At 48.9% G+C, this 16310-nt stretch overlaps 3 protein-coding genes across 5 annotated transcripts in view; 1 reads left to right on the top strand and 2 right to left on the bottom strand.

Moving 5' to 3' along the window:
• Positions 1-245: 245 nt before the first annotated feature.
• Positions 246-4973, bottom strand: PUS1 (pseudouridylate synthase 1). 2 transcript variants are annotated; one of them, XM_004945515.5, is made up of 6 exons: positions 4947-4973; positions 4575-4760; positions 4185-4322; positions 3384-3486; positions 2419-3116; positions 246-1919 (listed from the first exon to the last, which is right to left on the bottom strand). In XM_004945515.5, exons 2-6 carry the CDS (start codon positions 4746-4748, stop codon positions 1872-1874), a joined length of 1161 nt encoding a protein of 386 aa, XP_004945572.3. In that variant the 5' UTR covers positions 4749-4760; positions 4947-4973; the 3' UTR covers positions 246-1871. The 2 variants fall into 2 exon arrangements, with proteins under 2 accessions (XP_004945572.3, XP_415090.2); XM_415090.8 differs by having other exon boundaries at positions 4861-4973.
• Positions 4974-5163: 190 nt separating this feature from the next.
• LOC121106872 lies at positions 5164-6626 on the top strand. The gene is made up of 2 exons (XM_040648244.1): positions 5164-5400; positions 5584-6626. Exons 1-2 carry the CDS (start codon positions 5164-5166, stop codon positions 5947-5949), a joined length of 603 nt encoding a protein of 200 aa, XP_040504178.1. The 3' UTR covers positions 5950-6626.
• ULK1 (unc-51 like autophagy activating kinase 1) overlaps positions 6501-16310 on the bottom strand; it is a 90316-nt gene continuing 80506 nt past the window's right edge. For both annotated transcript variants that reach the window (XM_415091.8, XM_015275647.4), the window contains 5 exons: positions 13961-14139; positions 13704-13822; positions 11801-11958; positions 11456-11591; positions 6501-9648 (listed from right to left, as the gene is read on the bottom strand). In XM_415091.8, coding sequence (XP_415091.5) covers positions 9593-9648; positions 11456-11591; positions 11801-11958; positions 13704-13822; positions 13961-14139 — 648 coding nt within the window. In that variant the 3' untranslated portion in view covers positions 6501-9592. The remainder of the gene's footprint in view (positions 9649-11455; positions 11592-11800; positions 11959-13703; positions 13823-13960; positions 14140-16310) is intronic.

Consider the following 16310-nt stretch of genomic DNA (forward strand, 5'->3'; position numbering starts at 1 on the left):
GACAGCAGCGCCCCCTGGCGGCACCACCCGTAGCGGCACTCCGCGCCCAACGGTCCCAAAGGGGGGCGGTGCATTAGCATGGCGCGTGCGCGAGTACTTCAGCGCCAATGGAGGGAGAGCGGGCGCTGAGGGGAGCGGAGGTAGCGGGAAAGAACCGCAGTTTTCCCTCAAATCACGGCCTTCTTGTTGCAGGAGGCGCTCCGAGACCAGCAAATAAAAAAAAAAAAAAAGCACACCTGCAAGAGTTAAGAAATAACCGTTCTTTATTTTCTCCAGAGACAATAAACAAATTCCTGATCATTTTGACTTGTGTCAGTTTTGGTGCCTTCGTTGTAAGTAAAGAAAGGCATTTGTCTCAGATTGAAGGAGACAGGAAGAGCTTTGGGTAACAGGTTTAATGCAGACTGTGTCAGCAGTATGAGTTAGCAAAGGATGTAAAAGAAAACATAGGCAGAATCCCTCCCCAGAACACCAGTCTTGCTGTGATAAAACAGAGTAAGGCCTTTGCAAGAAACATAAAAAGCCCTAATAAAAACCCATATGAAACAAGGCAATCCCTTGTTAAGGACAGCTCTGGCTGAGAACAAATCCCACAAGGAACTGTAACACCAGTAACCACTGCATAAAGGAGCGCGGAGCCATCTCCTCTACTCCTTCCAGTGTATACAGATACCCAAATCACAGAAAATAAAAACTGATTCCCAAAGACAGACAGACAGACAGACAGACAGACAGTCCTTGGGCACGTGCTTCCCATAACATCTCCTCTGTTCTCAGCAGCGTGATAGAAATTAAGAATTCACACATACAAATCAAACGCGGGCTTGATGGAGCCCAGAGGAAGTCAGCACCATTCCTTTCACACATGCCAAGTTGGTTCAACCCCAGATCCAGCAGATGGCTAGCTAGTTTCCACTTAAAGCAGAAGTACTAAAACCAGCACCAACACACCCAGCAACCCGCCCCAGGGAACACAGGAACCTTCACAGCAGCACACTTGGAATTGCAATCCTGCCAATTAATGTACACGTTTTCCTTACATCTCAATGACAGCTCTGTGAAACAGCACCTCAGGCAGTGGATACCCAACTGTGTGCATAGCTGTGGATCTACATTCTAGAGCCTGCCCAGGCATGAGGTCAGCAATGGGAGGATGACACCAATAAATAAAAGCCATTGTCTTATAGTTCATGGTTCAAGCCATGCTACAAAGTTAAGATGTCTCACTGAGCAAGGAATCACTTCCTTCAGACCTGCAAACCTTGAGAAAACAAAAAGGCTGATTCAGTAGCAAAAATGTGTAGCTGTTAGCACGATAATGACTTTCTATCCCATGCATATTATTTCACAAGGAAGCCACGAATGACACAAAAAATAAAAGCTCAACATGATGTTTAGAGACTGGATTAATTAAAGGTAAAGAAAATGGAAAAAAAAAAAACAGGTCATGGAGTCATAACCTCATAAAAATAATCCAAAAAAAAAAGTGTATTAAAATGTTTTGTCTCATCTTTACGTAGAGATTACACAGATTTAAAATACTATTTCCTGGTAAACGTGTAATAAAAACATTATTCAAACAGCAATTAAGACATCCTGCATTACAAGAATCCTTTAGGAAGCTGCTTTCTCATCACACTGTTTTCACGTGTGCCAGCCAGGTCTATCAGTCCGTGCACAGCCTCTGTCCGTCTTCCTCCTGCTGGTTTTCTTTCACCCCACTCATCTTCTCCTGGGCATCTACTTCTTGTTCTGTAAGTACGTAATCCCCTGCTGTACTGGATTAGGAAGGCCACTTTTCTGTAGACAAAGCGAGCTGTGATGCTTTTTGATGCTCACAGTACGGGTACCAGGTCCAAGCACGCTTTGACTCAGTCAGAATCATCATTACAACCATCACTGCCTTCAACATCACTGTTCTGGAAAGTAAAGTGGAAAATGGTTTGTCAGTATTTCATTTACACGACACCAAATTTAAACATCTCCACGAGGATGAGTAAATGGGGCAAGATCCCAACTCCATGGCTTAGATCCATCTAATGCAACAAACTTCTGTGATGGTAGATGGCACTTTTGATAGAAGAAAATGCTGTACACTGGACTACACTCACCAAGAGAAGAACTCTTCTCTATTTGTGGCTGCATGAATGCAACCTGTAGTATGCGGGAAACTTAAAGGTGGGGTAATTAGCATGAAATGCTGGTATTTGAAATAAACACCAAAAAAAGCATAAGTAACACTTCGTATCATTTGTTCCACCACCAAAGGCACAAAAAGCGAAAGGACAGAACGCATTTTATACCCCAGCTGCCTGTCATCTTCCACGGTACATTGGTGGGAAATAAAAGTGTTCTAAAAGGAAAAGCCTTTTTAACATAACAGCTTCCCTTTGTAAGGATAACGGCTTCAATCATTACCTTTGAATTCTTGTTGTTAGCTTCCATCTCAGCAGTGGAAGAGTTGAAGTCGTGAATGGAGAGCGTGTTTAGCCAGCTCATCATGGACTTCTCCTCCCTTTCTGTGTTAATAATAGTAGGATAGATATACTGCTCTTTGAAAACAGCGATCTTCTCCTCCTCCTCCTCCCACTCCAGCGGCTCGTGCAGCCCATCGTTTCCAAAACGCCTGTTGTATTTTTCAAAGTGTACTCTTTCCAAGACCAGGCCGAGCCCGGGAGCTTTGGGCACGTCCACTTTCTCCTCGCCCCAGCTGCGCTCTATGATAGACTCAGGAGCGTAACCCTTCACAATCGCTATCACCAGTCCAATCATTTTCCTGATCTGGTGCATCATGAAGCTCTGCCCTTTCACTTTGATCACTGCGAATTCTATGCCTTCCCGCACAAAGGGCTCTCCGCAGTACATCTCCATGATATACCTCCTGGCGCTGGGGTCCTTGGGTCCCTTCTGAGAAGTGAAGTTGTGGAAGTTGTGCGTTCCCTTATAGCGAGCAAGCAGGCTGTTGACTTTCTCCAGGATCTCTCTGCTGAGTCGATAAGCCTCTTCTTGCACGTCGTGGTCCTTATGGGCAAAGGCAAAGGTGGGCAGCATGTACGCGTAGGTTCTGGCATCGCATTTGTTCTTGGAGTTGAATCCCCCAGTGACTCTCTTCAGCCCTTATTTTAAAAGCGACATCCAGTTTTCGCATCAGTAAGCTGCAAACTGCTTTGGGACTTCACTTACAGCAACAGATGTGGTCTTTTTTAAATAAAAGGCAATTAAAATATACCATTCATTTTATAGGACACCGATCTCAAAACAGCGTAAGCGCACGGGTTAAAACTAAACCCCTTTCGAGTCAAATTACAACGAAAAGGGAGAGACTCTGTGCAGGAGAAGCTCCTCTTTGACAAGATTTTCTCTGCCCGTTCCAGTATCCTTACCCAGAATTCTGATATGAGAAGGAAGATGGTTATTGATCTTTTCTAAGATGTCATCTATTAGCCTGACCTTTAGCGACACAATCTGTCCAGCTGCAGACACACCCTACAAAAATCATAAAACACGGACAATTATGCACCTCGGAAGCTCCAGGTCAGCACGTGCAGAACTGAAAGAGCTGAAGAACAAGTTTATTCCTTTTTTTTCCTCACTGGTCATTTCAGGCTGAAGTGAAGCAAAGGCAGAAACCCGAATCGAATGCTCCTGGAAGACCACCTGGTGCCGTACAGCCATCGAGCACCTCAGCAACCTTACATGGCAGAACGCCGCACTCCCCTTCAGGACACATCCCGCTCTATTTGACTGCTGTTGAGCACCAGCAGAAAGCAGTGAGTTGTGCCTAAGGTCAGCCGTGAGCCCCAGTTCACACTTAGCACCCTGACGTGGCGGGTTAAAAATTACAGGGAGATGCAGCTCAGTTTCTGAGCTCCACATCAAGCGGGCAGCAGAGAGGAGCAGCATCAAGTTGGGGTGCTGGGACAGGGGAATGGGAGGGAAAGGCAAACACACAGCCTGAGTACAAAGCACCAGCTTTACACACGCCATCTAACCAACACCCCACCACTTCTAAACGCTTGCTTTGTACTCAGGTTTAGCAGGGGACGAAGGGAGGACTTTCAAGTACTGTTCACTGCAGGTGGTATTTGCCACCGGACCTCATGCTGAACGACGCACTGCCAGTCGGTACCGACAGCAGAGGAGGGGCAGACCGCGTTCTGTGGGCACAGCCCCGTGCACTGTACCTTATCTGTCCGAGCACAGCGCTGGAACGACATCTTCTTCATGTCCTCGCCGTGGTTCTCCGGGATGCAGCCGGACCGAACGAGGGCGGACACCAAATCGTCTTCGATCGTCTTGAACTGCGAAGAGCCCAGATTTCTCTACGAGAGAACACGAGAGAAAACAAACAGTGACTATTGGGTAACCACTCCGAAAGGCAGCACTGAAGTTTTGTTCATTGGACAGCGCTGTGAAATCCTTCACACCCCCCCTCCTGGCACCGACAGCTGCTGCTGTCCCTACAGAGCCAACTTCTTCCCGCACAGCTCTACCAAAGCACACCCGTCCTCCCGTCCTCCCGCTCTCCCCCTCCTCCCCGCACGCCCCGCAGCAGCGCCGGCCCGGCCCCGTACTTGCATGCCGTGGTAGCCTTTCCCCGAGTACGCCATCAACAACACGATCTTCCTTTTGGGCGTCCTTTTATTCTGACCCTCCGCATCCCCTTCGCCCGCGGTTCCCTTCAGCCTCTTGGCCTGCTGCCCGTTCTCCTCCGGTCCCTCGCCGGCCCCGCTCGGCCTCTTCGCCATCGCGAGCGGCACCTGCACGGACGGAGCGGAGGGCGCGGGGTCGGAGCGGGGGCGGAGAAGCGGCGCGGAGGTCCGCCCGCCCCGGGCCCGATCCCCCCCGCCCCCCACGCACGTTCCGCGGTCGGAACCCTCCGCTCGCGGCGCGCAGCCCCCAGCGCAGCGCCAGCATCGGCCCGGCCCGGCCACGCCGCCACTTACGGAGCACGGCGCGTGCGGCGCTACGGCGGCCGGGCGGGGGCGGCGCTGCGGCTGCGCGGTGCTGAGCGGGGCGGCCCCTCGCGGGTCTGCAGAGCCGGGCGGTTCGGCGCTGCTCCCGCGGTGCGGCTGTGAGGTTGGCAGAAGGAAGCGCTGTTCGCTCGTTCAGATGGGAAATGGAACGGCCGGCGACCCCAGGCCGGGCGGAGAGGGGGAGGCAATGCCGCACGGCACGGTGTCGGCGTGGGGCAGGGCAGGGCACGGCAGGGCAGGGCAGGGCGCACCGCCCGCTCCCAGCTGCGCGGTCCCGGCTGGAGGAAGGTGCCGGCCTGTAGGGCACGCACGTGGTTCGTGCATCACCGCCCACAAAGCGACGCGCTTCCTCCGCTCCCGGGCAACTGGAGCACCCCTCGCCTGCAGTGCAGCCGGCCTTGGGCCGTGGCAATCGCTGGCACCGGTGAGTAGCAGTGAGGATGTCGGAGTTGTACTCAGTGAAGCACAGCAGCTGGAGTCCAGGCAGCTAGAGGGGTCCAAAGGAGAAGCAAGCTCCGTGCCGTCAGCCGGCTGACAGCCCCTGGACCCCACAGCCCAGTAAGGAACGGCTGGCGTAGCTTTTCTGCATCACTGGTTTCTCCCACAGGTTCTGCAGCAATGTGGAACTGATGAGCTGCCGGCAGTGCTTCCTTGGAACGCAGCCCACAGAGCTCCCACGTGGGGTTGGGAGCGCATTTCTCACTGGGGGTCTGAATGCTCCCTACAAAGGAAAGGTTACCGTCCTGTCTCCATGTGGTCCTTTTTTAACAGCGTGTTCCCAGACGGGCAGATGACGAGCAGGGAGAAACTCAATGACATCCTGAGCTGCTGCTGTGAGTGGGTTCTGTGGGAACCCGCACTGTGTGCCCAGCAGGGCTGGGGTCCGAGGAGCGTTGGTTATACAGAGGTTGAGTTAAAAGGACAGGAGTCGGTAACTAACAGTGGAGTGCTTGATGTTACGGCTGTGATTTAAAGCACACCCGCCCAGTTCTGCTTCCTTGATGTCACCAGGCAGGATCTGAGCGCTGGGGAGCGGCGCTGCTGACGTCCTTCCAGCTGCTAAATATAATGCATGGGAACAAAGGCAGACACGCTGAGAATTGCTTGGGATCGTTTTCTCCTGGAATCAGCAGCAACGGAGCGTCACAGTGAACGTGCAGAAAGCTGTGCTGTTTGTTTGCACTGCGGCTTTTAAACCTTCGGGGCCTCGTGGTTCAGAGCTGCTATTCCGTTCCGTTGTTCAGCCTTCCCAGCCAGCACTTTCTCCCCTTGCTCTGCAGCCTGCGAGGAGTGCTGTGGGTTCAGTTTTCCCACTGAAGGACACTGCATTAAAACCAAAGACCCATTCAAGCAGTGTCAGCACACAGGTGTGCTTAGCAGGATGGATGTTCAGTAACCTCCATGGATGCTCCATGGCAGCCTGCTTCTCCCCCTCACCACTATGCAGGCTGAGCTGAACACCAACCTTACGTGGCACACTCAGAGCCATACTGATGTGTTACACAGGTACTGAGAAGAGGCTGCTAACAACTTCAAAACAAGTTTATTTCTTAAATCCGTGTTGTACAATTTAAAGCCAAAAAAAAAAAAAAAAGTCACACAAAACACAAATAAAAAACGTTGACAAAGTATCAGGCGTTACCTTATAAAGAACATCATCATACGCTCTCACAAACCTGAAGATACGTGTTACTGGGCTGAGGTTTCTTGAAATCTATTGAGACACTACACACAAACGCTGCAACAGTAAGGAAGCCATGACAACAGCAAGGACTATGCTAAGCAACTTCAACAGTGTCGGGGGCTTTTTTCTGGGTTTTTTTTTGTTTTGTTTTGTTTTTTTGCATTCCTTGTTGTCTACAAAGCAATAAATATTTTCCACCAAAAAAAAGTTGGTTTCACGCTACATGCACTTAGATAAAAAATAAAGTCACCAAAGTGATGGCAAAATAAATCACCTGTCTGATCGGTTTTCTTTTTTTTTCCTCTTTTTTTCCTAGTTTTTCTTTTTTTTTTTAATCTATTTTTTTAAATTCAAGCACAGTGGCTAAGTTTCAAGTATTGAGAGAAAACATATATACACGTTTGTGTTTGTGTGCGTACATATGCGTACACACACATACACACACACACCTGTATGTATATACACAAACACATACATATATATATCGGTTGTAGGGCTGTAAACCACGATTTTTTGGAGCAACGTATATTTGTGTACATTGAATGTGGACAGTTTTGATACATTCAAGTAATGAAGTACAGCTGGAAGGTCGGTGCTGAGCTTGCCACGCACACAGACCATGAAACCTGCGGCACAGCCACGGAACCCGGGCTGCGTTCCTTGGCAGAAGCGATCAGTGCAGGCGTGGGACTGCAAAGGGCTCAGGCCAGCAGCAGGTGTGTGCATGGCAGGGGCAGTCCTGGCTGAGAGCCTTCCCGCTGCGTGTCGGCGCGCCCACCTGCAGCACAGCGCCGTGCAGAAGCGGCCCAAGCCCTTTGGAAGCGGTCTGTGTCCGTTCGGTGTTTCTGGCCACGGGTGGGGGTCGTCTCCTGGTCGTCGTTTTCTTTGCCTTTCTTTTCTTCCTCCAGGCACAAGCGGAAGCGGCCGCAGAAGGAAGCGGCGGGCTGTGCACGCACGATGCAGCAGAGGCCCAATACTGACGGTGTGAGCTACGTTTAAGCCTCCCTGGTTGGGGGAATCAAAAGTATTTTTTAATTTCCTTCTTGGCATTTCTACTCCGCCATCAGAAATATCCGCATCGCCAACGATGGCGCCAGCTCAAGCCAACTGAGTTGCTCCTGAAACCCTTGTAAAGTATCAATGCTGAACGTGCCGATATCGAGAGAGAAAAAAAAAAAAGCAGTGAGGACTTAACCACCATGTGCAAAGTATTATTAAATCCCCTGAAACAAAGCCTGAGGTTTCGAGTTGCTTTCAAAGATCCTTTTCTGCCCAGCGCTACCAGAATACTGCCATGACTGATAAATTAGGACACACACATGCGCACGCGGACAGACGGAAGGCAGCCGGCGATCCTCTCACACATCTGCTCACAGCATCCGAAGCCTCAACCAGAACTCGAGCCACTCGCACCTGCAGCCCCATTTGGCTACAGAGTGTCCTGAAAAGAAATGCTGAACATCGAACCGAACGCTACCAGATTTCTTTATATAAAAAAAAAATGAAGCAGCAAATAAAACTTTAAAAAAGAATCCATTTCTAATCTGCGTGTAGGATCTGACACCTGTTCTCGAGCTCTTAAATAGCACGGAGCTTCATACTGACTGTCCTTAAAAGAACACTTAAATAAAAACCAAAACAAACAGAAACATCTTGGTACTGCCAGACTGCGAGTCAGCCTTGCCTGGTATGGAGGAGGAACAGCACAGACTCCGCAGTGCCTCACGCTCACAAATACAGTACAGTTAAATACGTACAGTTACACACAAACCATATATATCAATATATATTCAGCCTCAGGAATACATATTAATATATGCACACACGTAGTGCAATAAAACAACCAGGAAACAAGGAAAGGAATAAAAAGAACAGCATTCCTAACAGTCGTGATGTTCCTGGGTTGTTGTGTGATGCAAAGTCAACTTCTGAAAGTTCCCATAGTGTGTAAAGTGCTCCTTTGATTCACAAAGCTAGTGTTTTCAGTTCGGGGTGAGGGCTGTGGGAAGGGTCTCTAGCCAACAGCTGAAAGCAGGACAGCGCTACTGCTCCCTCGTGGTAGATATGTACTGACGGGCTGAACTGACAGCCTGGAGTCTTTAATGCTGACCCCAGTGAGCTCGGGGAACAAGGGAGGAAAGGATTCGTTTTGGCTTCTGAGAAAGACAGGAAGGTTACGTTTTCTGTCACCTTCCTGTTTGCCGTGCAGTCTCTTTTCCCTGTGCCGTTTGTCCACCCGCAGACAGGCAGTCCACGCAGCAGCCAGGGGAGACGTGAACATCCCCAGGCACAGCGCTCCCAGCCTCGCTCAGTACGTGTGCTGAAGGCGGCAGCGACTCCAGCCACGCTCAGGCGAAGCGCAGCTTCCTTCCTCTCGGCCATTCCGTACCCACTCCAAGGCTTCAGCGTGTCTGAGACGGGACGAAGGAGACAGGCGGGGCTGTCAGGAAGCTTGAAGGTGCCTGGCTGTCAGCTGGGGTAGGGGAAGTACACAAACTGGCCTTAATTTCTGAACGACAGCCTCCAACATTAACTGAAGCCAGCAGTTTAGGCACATCCATTGCCTGCAATGGAGACAGCACTGGAATACCCTGTTCTTAAGCAAGAAGACAGGCAGCAGACTTATCCTTCAAAGTGCTGGGAAGAAGCAGACTGCTATCCTTCATCCCTGCTGCCAGTGAGGGAAACCTTTCCACATCAGCTACGTCTTCGCCCAGGCCTTTGGACAGGGAAGTATTCGTGCTTCTACAGTCACACAGCCCCACAAGAGAACCTAAGTCTGTGGAACAACTTCCCAAAATGCCAGAATACAGAACGTTGAGCAGTTCATCCTCCAGCAGTCCTACTGCCAGAATTGTTTCCCACCACAGCAGCAGGCCATCAGAAACAAAGTGATCAGCTGGGATGAGGTGCGTGGAGAACACTACTCTAATCAGGCGCAGAACCCCGACAGCAGAGCTGACAGCCTGCGCTCGATGCACAGTTTACCTAAGAGAAGAAAAAAACAAAAGCACAAGAAATCAACTTCTCTTTTTCCTGGCAATATAAAGATGGCAAAAGATGCAGGATACCTGGAAAAGAAAGCCAAAAAAACAACTGAATTTCAGCAAGGCTAAGCAGCCCTTCTAGAACCATTACCATGTACTGATTTAGCCTAGGTGAGGACATAACAAACATCATGCTGGGAAGGGACAGAACAAAGAGGTGGATAGAGAGCCAAGAGGGAAAGCTGTGAGCTGTGAGTTCTGACAGCGTTATCAAACTGTTCCACAGGACTATCATCTGCCACCAACAACTCATACAAGGCTGGTACAGCCCAGCAGTCACTGCGGATTCTCATTGTCTGCACCTGACACTCTGTCAAAAGCTACATGTTAGGTGGAATTCATACCTCTAATAGGAGGACTTGCTTTATTTCGACGTGCCTTTCACTTTCCTTTTCAGAAAAACATCATCAAGTACCTGAGATCTAAAATTAAATGCATACACATTACAGCCTACCAGCGAACAACTCAATCAGGAAGCTGGAACACTGGGTAAAATAGGGAATACCAGGATATCAACTGGGAGAAGAAATTCATTAGATGCATTAACTGTATCTCTGGACAAGAGATGTGATTTAGGTTTGTTAAGAAATGGTACAATAGAAACTACTTAGTATTCCCTATTCACTCAGCCCTCCAGTACCACACACCACCTGCCAATCTCCTTTTGCTCTCCTTCAGTGAGCCTCATGTGGACTGTTAAAGTTGGTGATAATGAACTGACTGATTGCCTGTGAGCCAGAAATCTCTCCTCTCATTACCTACCCAAGAGCTCTGTCCACAAGGACGACTGGAGCAGTCTGGCAGCACTTTGGATGCTGGCCCAAGAAATGCATTCACTAGCCAGCAGAGGGGGAAGGCATGGCTTGCCAGCTGTGTCCCTTCCCTTCAGCTGTTCCAACACTGCAGTGCCACGATGAGCTGCTTTAGCTGTGACAGAGCAGAGCTGAGGCCAAGTCAAGCTGCTCTAACAGACAATAGCTGACTCCCAGCCCCTCTGCCTTCCTCCCATAGAGAGAGATAACAAAGATAATTAAGCCCTGGCCAGAAGGGCAGGGAAGGTTCACTCTGAGCAAGTGAGGTCAGTCCTTTCTACTCTGCACACATTTGCTGTGGAGCCTCCCCTTAACAAAAGGAGGGTGCAGAAGAGGTGACAGAGCAGCAAAGGGATCCATCTGTCCCTGGAAAAGGAAGCCAAGTGATTGCAAATGGGTAACTGTTTAGCTACCACAATCAATTGCTGAAGAGAAAAATACTTGTCTACTGCCTTCTTATCTTGGCCTGGGGAACACAGGCGAGCAGCTCTATTTAGAAGAAGTGCTGGAAGGAGCCCTAGCTATGCTGATCGACCATCCTTGCCTGACAGGCGCTGCAGTTTCATGTTCCCAAGTGCTCTGTACAATCAGATGGATGGTTCCGGATGGAAACCAAACTCAGCCCTTTGCTGCTGCCAGACCACTTCCTTCAGCATGTTCTTTCATGCATCAAAAGCTCCAGCAAAGCCCTGGCAATTGCTTTGCAGGATAGATCTCAAAATATGGCTCAGGGACTTTCATTTCTTTCCCAGTCTTCCAACTGGGAAAGCACGAGGCCAGGCTGCTAGGAGCTATAACAAATCAAGAGATCTGTGCTATGACCATCAAGATGTAGCCAAAGGAAAAATGGATGCTGGGTACTAAAATTTCCGATCCGTGTAGCTAGAACAACATGACATGACCTGGTGGGAAAAAAAAAAGTCCCCGAGCACTCACATTTATTGATGTTCTCTATGTCCCCCTGTTCAGTGATGATGTTCAGGAGCCCCTCCATCAGCAGCAGAGCCTTGTGGTACCTCTGTGCGCAGTCCTCTCTGTGGTGGAACATCTCATCCAGGGCTGCAGACTGCACCTGCAGACAACAGCCCCATGCAAAAGGTCACTCCCATACTAGATCCAGCTTTCCCAGCACAGTTCCTTAGCCTCTCTCACCCAACCTCCAGTGGCTGCACCCAGCATCATGAACGAAACCACGTGCTAACACCACCAGCAGGAACTGTTAACGCCTGGTGCTTGTTCTGTGTGTGCTAGCTCTGTTCCCTAGCTCTATACAGTTATTACCATTTGCACAGCATAGCTGAAGATGAGCTTCTCTGCAGTGATGCTGTTGATCTGATCCATGAGTTTCTGTTTGTCCAGGAAGAACCTCTGCAGTCTCATGTTGAGGCAGTGGCAGGATGAAACACTGGATTTATATAGCTCATTGAGCTTCTTCACAACTAGAATAAAGGAAAGAAATGCATTGGGCACCAGCTCCAGTTCTCCCTGTGCCTCCCAACCTCCACGCACAGGACTCCAAACAAGTAATTTCAAGGCAACCGAGTTATGTTGTATCCAAACTTAAAACTGGCAGCAAAGTACCTGCTGCACCCATAAGGTCTCTTTCCTTTCCTTTGTTGCCCTGACCAATTACAAGCCTGCACACTGCAACACCTATGTGCCTAGTTCACCTGAGGCCAGGTCAATTTTTGTTTCCTTCAGCTGCCACAAGATACAGAGCAGTTTGCATGGTGCAAGATGTCTCACGCGTCACCAGAAGCAACAGACATGCCAGATACAAAGCTTCTGTTACCTCACGGGTGATGACATGCTGTGAAGAAGTACGTGACTCACATGTGCTAGCTGCTGGAGCTAAGTGTGGCTCAGCAGCACTAAGCAAGGGAATCTCTCTCCTGGGACAATGCTGTCCCAGAATGGAAAGACACCAATGCCTGCAAAAGGTCACCTCCTTTCCTGCATCACAGCAGCTAGGACAGGAGGATTATGTGACACAGAACCAAGAGTCAAGTATGATTTAAAGGGATTGAATAACAACCCAAAACAGCATGCAAAGCCACCAGCTTGAGACTCGCTAGCTGTATGGCTACACGATGTACCGACTACAAACTCCCACCACCTGATGAGCAGTAACTGTGACACATGTCTGAAACCCCCACACTGCACAACTTGCTCCTAGGGGGAGGTAAAGGAACCTCAGCACTCTGCTGAGGGGCAGCCAAGACAGACTTTGTAAAAAAAAAAACAACAAACATTTAATGAAAAAATACAACAGTCCACACAACAACAACAAAATACAAGCAAGTAAAGCAACATCCTCATTTGTGGAATTCATTCAGAGCTCTGGGCTGTGCACAAATTACCAGGAAGCTGATGGCTATGGGTAGGAACCCTGCCTGGCACTCACTGCCCAAGGATGCTCCAGGGCATTACCTTGTTGCACTTGTGCCTTTTCCATGCATAAGTGAAAGAAGGCACACAAGTACTTGAGAACTCTCTTGCCCTCATGGTGCCCTATAAATCTCAAGGGAACAGTATTTTCTGGGAAGAGAAATAAGAAAAGACAGCCTTATCCAGTTCCCACACATTAGATTCATAGCATAACTCTTCCTACAAGTTGCAATTTGCCCTGGAAAGGGAATAATTAATTTGTGTTATGTCAGCCCCAACATGTGGAAGAAGTGTAGCTAAACCTGTTCAGATGCAAACATAAAGCCATACGACTAACAAATTAATGACTCCTGTATTACCGGAGTTTTGCTTCCCGTGTTTTTGCTTCATTTGAAAAATCATCATAGCCAAGACCTGTCTCAATTCGCCAAGTAAGCACTTACTGGGACGTGTACTGTATAATTAAGTTGGACTGACATCAAGTACAAATAAGCACCTGAGATAAAGATGTACAAGAAATCAGATAAGACGCATTTCCCTCTCACTATCAGGACTGAAGATTCTCACGGGGACATGAGCAGGAGTTGAAGTCCTGAAGTAAAGGCTGAGAGGGTAAGATTCCTCCCAGAAAACATTCTGAAAGAAAGGCCTGGCTATGAGATGGCACAATGACAAATAAGCCTGAGTGCACACTGCTGGGTGTTCACATCTCAGTCTCCTCCCTGCCTTTGTGATACACTTTTCATTCTTCCATTCCAGGCAAGTTCATTGCGCTGTGTGCCCAGCAGCCTCTTACCTTGTTTGACAGTGGAGGAGAGGCACAGCTTGCCAGCCTTGATCTGCTCTATTGCTGTCTGCAGACCTGAGGACAGAAGCTCTGCTACTTTCAGGTACAGCACAAGCTGCTCCGCATAGCTGCAAAGAAAGCATATTGCAATGCAACCGATCAACAGGGCGGCAGTACATGTCCAGAGGATGTCTGGCACAAAGATACATGCGGTGGCAGGGAGGAGCAGCTGACATGGGAGCTCCAGGCCCTCTCTCAGCCCTTACCTCCACTCCCGGCTGAGCAGGCTGATCTGGTCGGCCACCACGCTCTCCTGCAGCTGGTATTCAGATGCCACCGAACCGCTCATCTCGCTGGAGCTGCCTTTCAGGGCAGCAATCTCCATCACATAGTGGACAAAGGCCAGTGTGAAGCGGAGGCTGCGCAGGATGTCGGTGTGCTCTTGCTGTTGAAGGGAACACCAAGGTGAGGGTTACAAGGGGAAGGCTCACATAAAGCTGTGCCAGCGACTCATCCCAGATGAAAGAGATGACATCTGGGCCTGAAACCTCCCTACACTTTTACTCTGTGCAAGGAAAAAGAACTCAGCACCAAGTCCACACTCTGCACCAGTTTCTCTTCTGCATTAAAGGCAGCAAGTGACAGTCCCAAGCCAGGGATTCCAGGTCAGTCCCTGCAGAAGCTGGAGAAACTTGCTTCAAAATGACATGCTGCCTTCCTAAGGAGTGTTCACAGCAATTTCAGACTGTTTGGAAAGTCAGGCAGGAAGGGGACAGCACTACTGGCACAGCTCCAGACCCCACCACAGCCATGCTAGTACAAAACTGAAACCGGGTGTGCATTTTATGAGAGTGACCACCCCTTAGAACACAAAAACCTGCTAACAGTGTGGCCCATCCCGCACCCCAGCCCTTGCTTAGCTGTGTCTCCAGCTGCTCCTGACCTAGTGCAGGGAGCCCTGGGTGAGGTCCTCTGAAGGGACAGCAAGGACAGCCTTTATCTGCAGCTCCTCCCAGCTGGTGAGGGGAGAGACGCACCCTCAAAGCACTACGTCCATTTCAAAGCTGTTTTCCCTCTGCTATTATAGACCAAAGGGTATTATCCCATTTCTGGGAAGCTGTATTGCTTAAATCATAGCAAACATTTTTGGGAAGTCAGTATTTGTGGAAAAACTGAATAGTTGTGTGTCCTACAAAATGAAGCACTGCCTGGATCAGATGCAACTCTACTGTGTGTACTCTGTGTAGTAAAGCAGCTAGCATGTTTGACCTTCAAATATTTAGACGAATGGTTCTCCTACAGGGGCTTGGTAAGGCTGTTTCCAATGTGACTATGAGGAAACAAAAGCCAGCCAAACACACAAACATAAAAAAAACATGCTTCATGTTTTTCATGCACCAGCTCAGGCACTTGGCTGCCAAAGGAGCTTTGACTATCTGAAACTTTAATCTCTCCTCTGCTATCTTGCTATCTGGACAGTCCAGTAAGGCAAGGAAGTGTTATCTCTGTCTTCCTCTATTTTCTTTAAAAGCAGAGGAGGAACTTGGAGATTAAGTAGCTGCCAAGTCATACAAGAATCGTGCAGCAGAGCAGGAATCTCCTAAGATCTTGCAAACCTCAGCCTCATATATCTCTAACCAATGTACAGTCCTTCCCCTTTGTGTATATAGTCAGCTTGTATTAATTACACTGGCATTTCTGGCCTCATTAGGCATCACAAGAGTCTTGCCTTCCAAAGCCATCTCTGTATTGTGCCTCTAAAGCACTGCAAAACAACAAAAACCTTCAATTTGCCTTGCCTGTACTTCAGAAAACATTTTCAAACGATGAAACAAACTACCAACTATCTGAATGCAACAGCTCTTCTCAAGACAAACAGAGGTGCTTAAATAGCAAGACTTCATTGCTATGAAAGCATCAGCAGAAAGCAGAAGATCTGCCAGGTTTCCGTTCTGGCTGACACTACAGAGCACAAAGGGACCTCCAAAAATGCCAAAAAAGTTCAGTGTCAGGAAGGTTTTGTGAAGTGCGTGTGAATGGCTGCTGTGCCCAGCAGAAATTGTGACCAAACCCAAATGACTCATTACAGACATGAGAAGCTGAACTGAATGGGATTAAGATCAGGCTGATACTTCTTTAGAACCCTTCAGACCCTGAAGAGCAGTGACAGCTGGCAGGGACCCATACTTCTTGGACCTCACAAAGACAGTATGCTCAGTTAATTCAGTACCGTTGTGATGCATCAATGTTTAAGTAATAGCCCTGTAGCTCTGCAGCTAATTGAGCAAATCCACACTCTACAAACAATGCATGCAGATGTCTGCAGATATCCAAGTGGTTTTTGAAACACCAGCAAGATTCCAATGGAAAGAGCCTTTCCCAGTCCTAGGTGGTCCAAGAAGGCATTACAAATAGAGCTGAATCCATGACTGATTCAGTCTCTCACCTATCCTCCAAAATGGGTACCCTGACCTACATTTCAACTATATCTCAGCTACAAAAGCATTCGCTCTGCTTCAGCCAGCCTACAGCCTGCAGAGAAGGGGAGCCTGGCAGTCTTTCAGATCAGCAATCTGGTTCAGCTGTTCTTGTGCAAAGCATGTCACGTTCCCCTTC

The sequence above is a fragment of the Gallus gallus genome, chromosome 15 (assembly GCF_016699485.2).
Source record: "Gallus gallus isolate bGalGal1 chromosome 15, bGalGal1.mat.broiler.GRCg7b, whole genome shotgun sequence".
Taxonomy (NCBI): Eukaryota; Metazoa; Chordata; class Aves; order Galliformes; family Phasianidae; genus Gallus; species Gallus gallus.

What these genes read in the sequence shown, in the direction of transcription:
- PUS1 (XM_415090.8), bottom strand. Translation starts at nt 4,917, where the DNA reads ATGCTGGCGCTGCGCTGGGGGCTGCGCGCCGCGAGCGGAGGGTTCCGA. An exon ending in AAGGCTACCACGGCATGCAA is followed by an intron (nt 4,323 to 4,574) that starts GTACGGGGCCGG and finishes GTTCTCTCGTAG; the next exon opens with AGAAATCTGGGCTCTTCGCA. An exon ending in CTAACAACAAGAATTCAAAG is followed by an intron (nt 1,920 to 2,418) that starts GTAATGATTGAA and finishes TTTACTTTCCAG; the next exon opens with AACAGTGATGTTGAAGGCAG.
- LOC121106872 (XM_040648244.1), top strand. Translation starts at nt 5,164, where the DNA reads ATGCCGCACGGCACGGTGTCGGCGTGGGGCAGGGCAGGGCACGGCAGG. An exon ending in CGTGGCAATCGCTGGCACCG is followed by an intron (nt 5,401 to 5,583) that starts GTGAGTAGCAGT and finishes TTTCTCCCACAG; the next exon opens with GTTCTGCAGCAATGTGGAAC.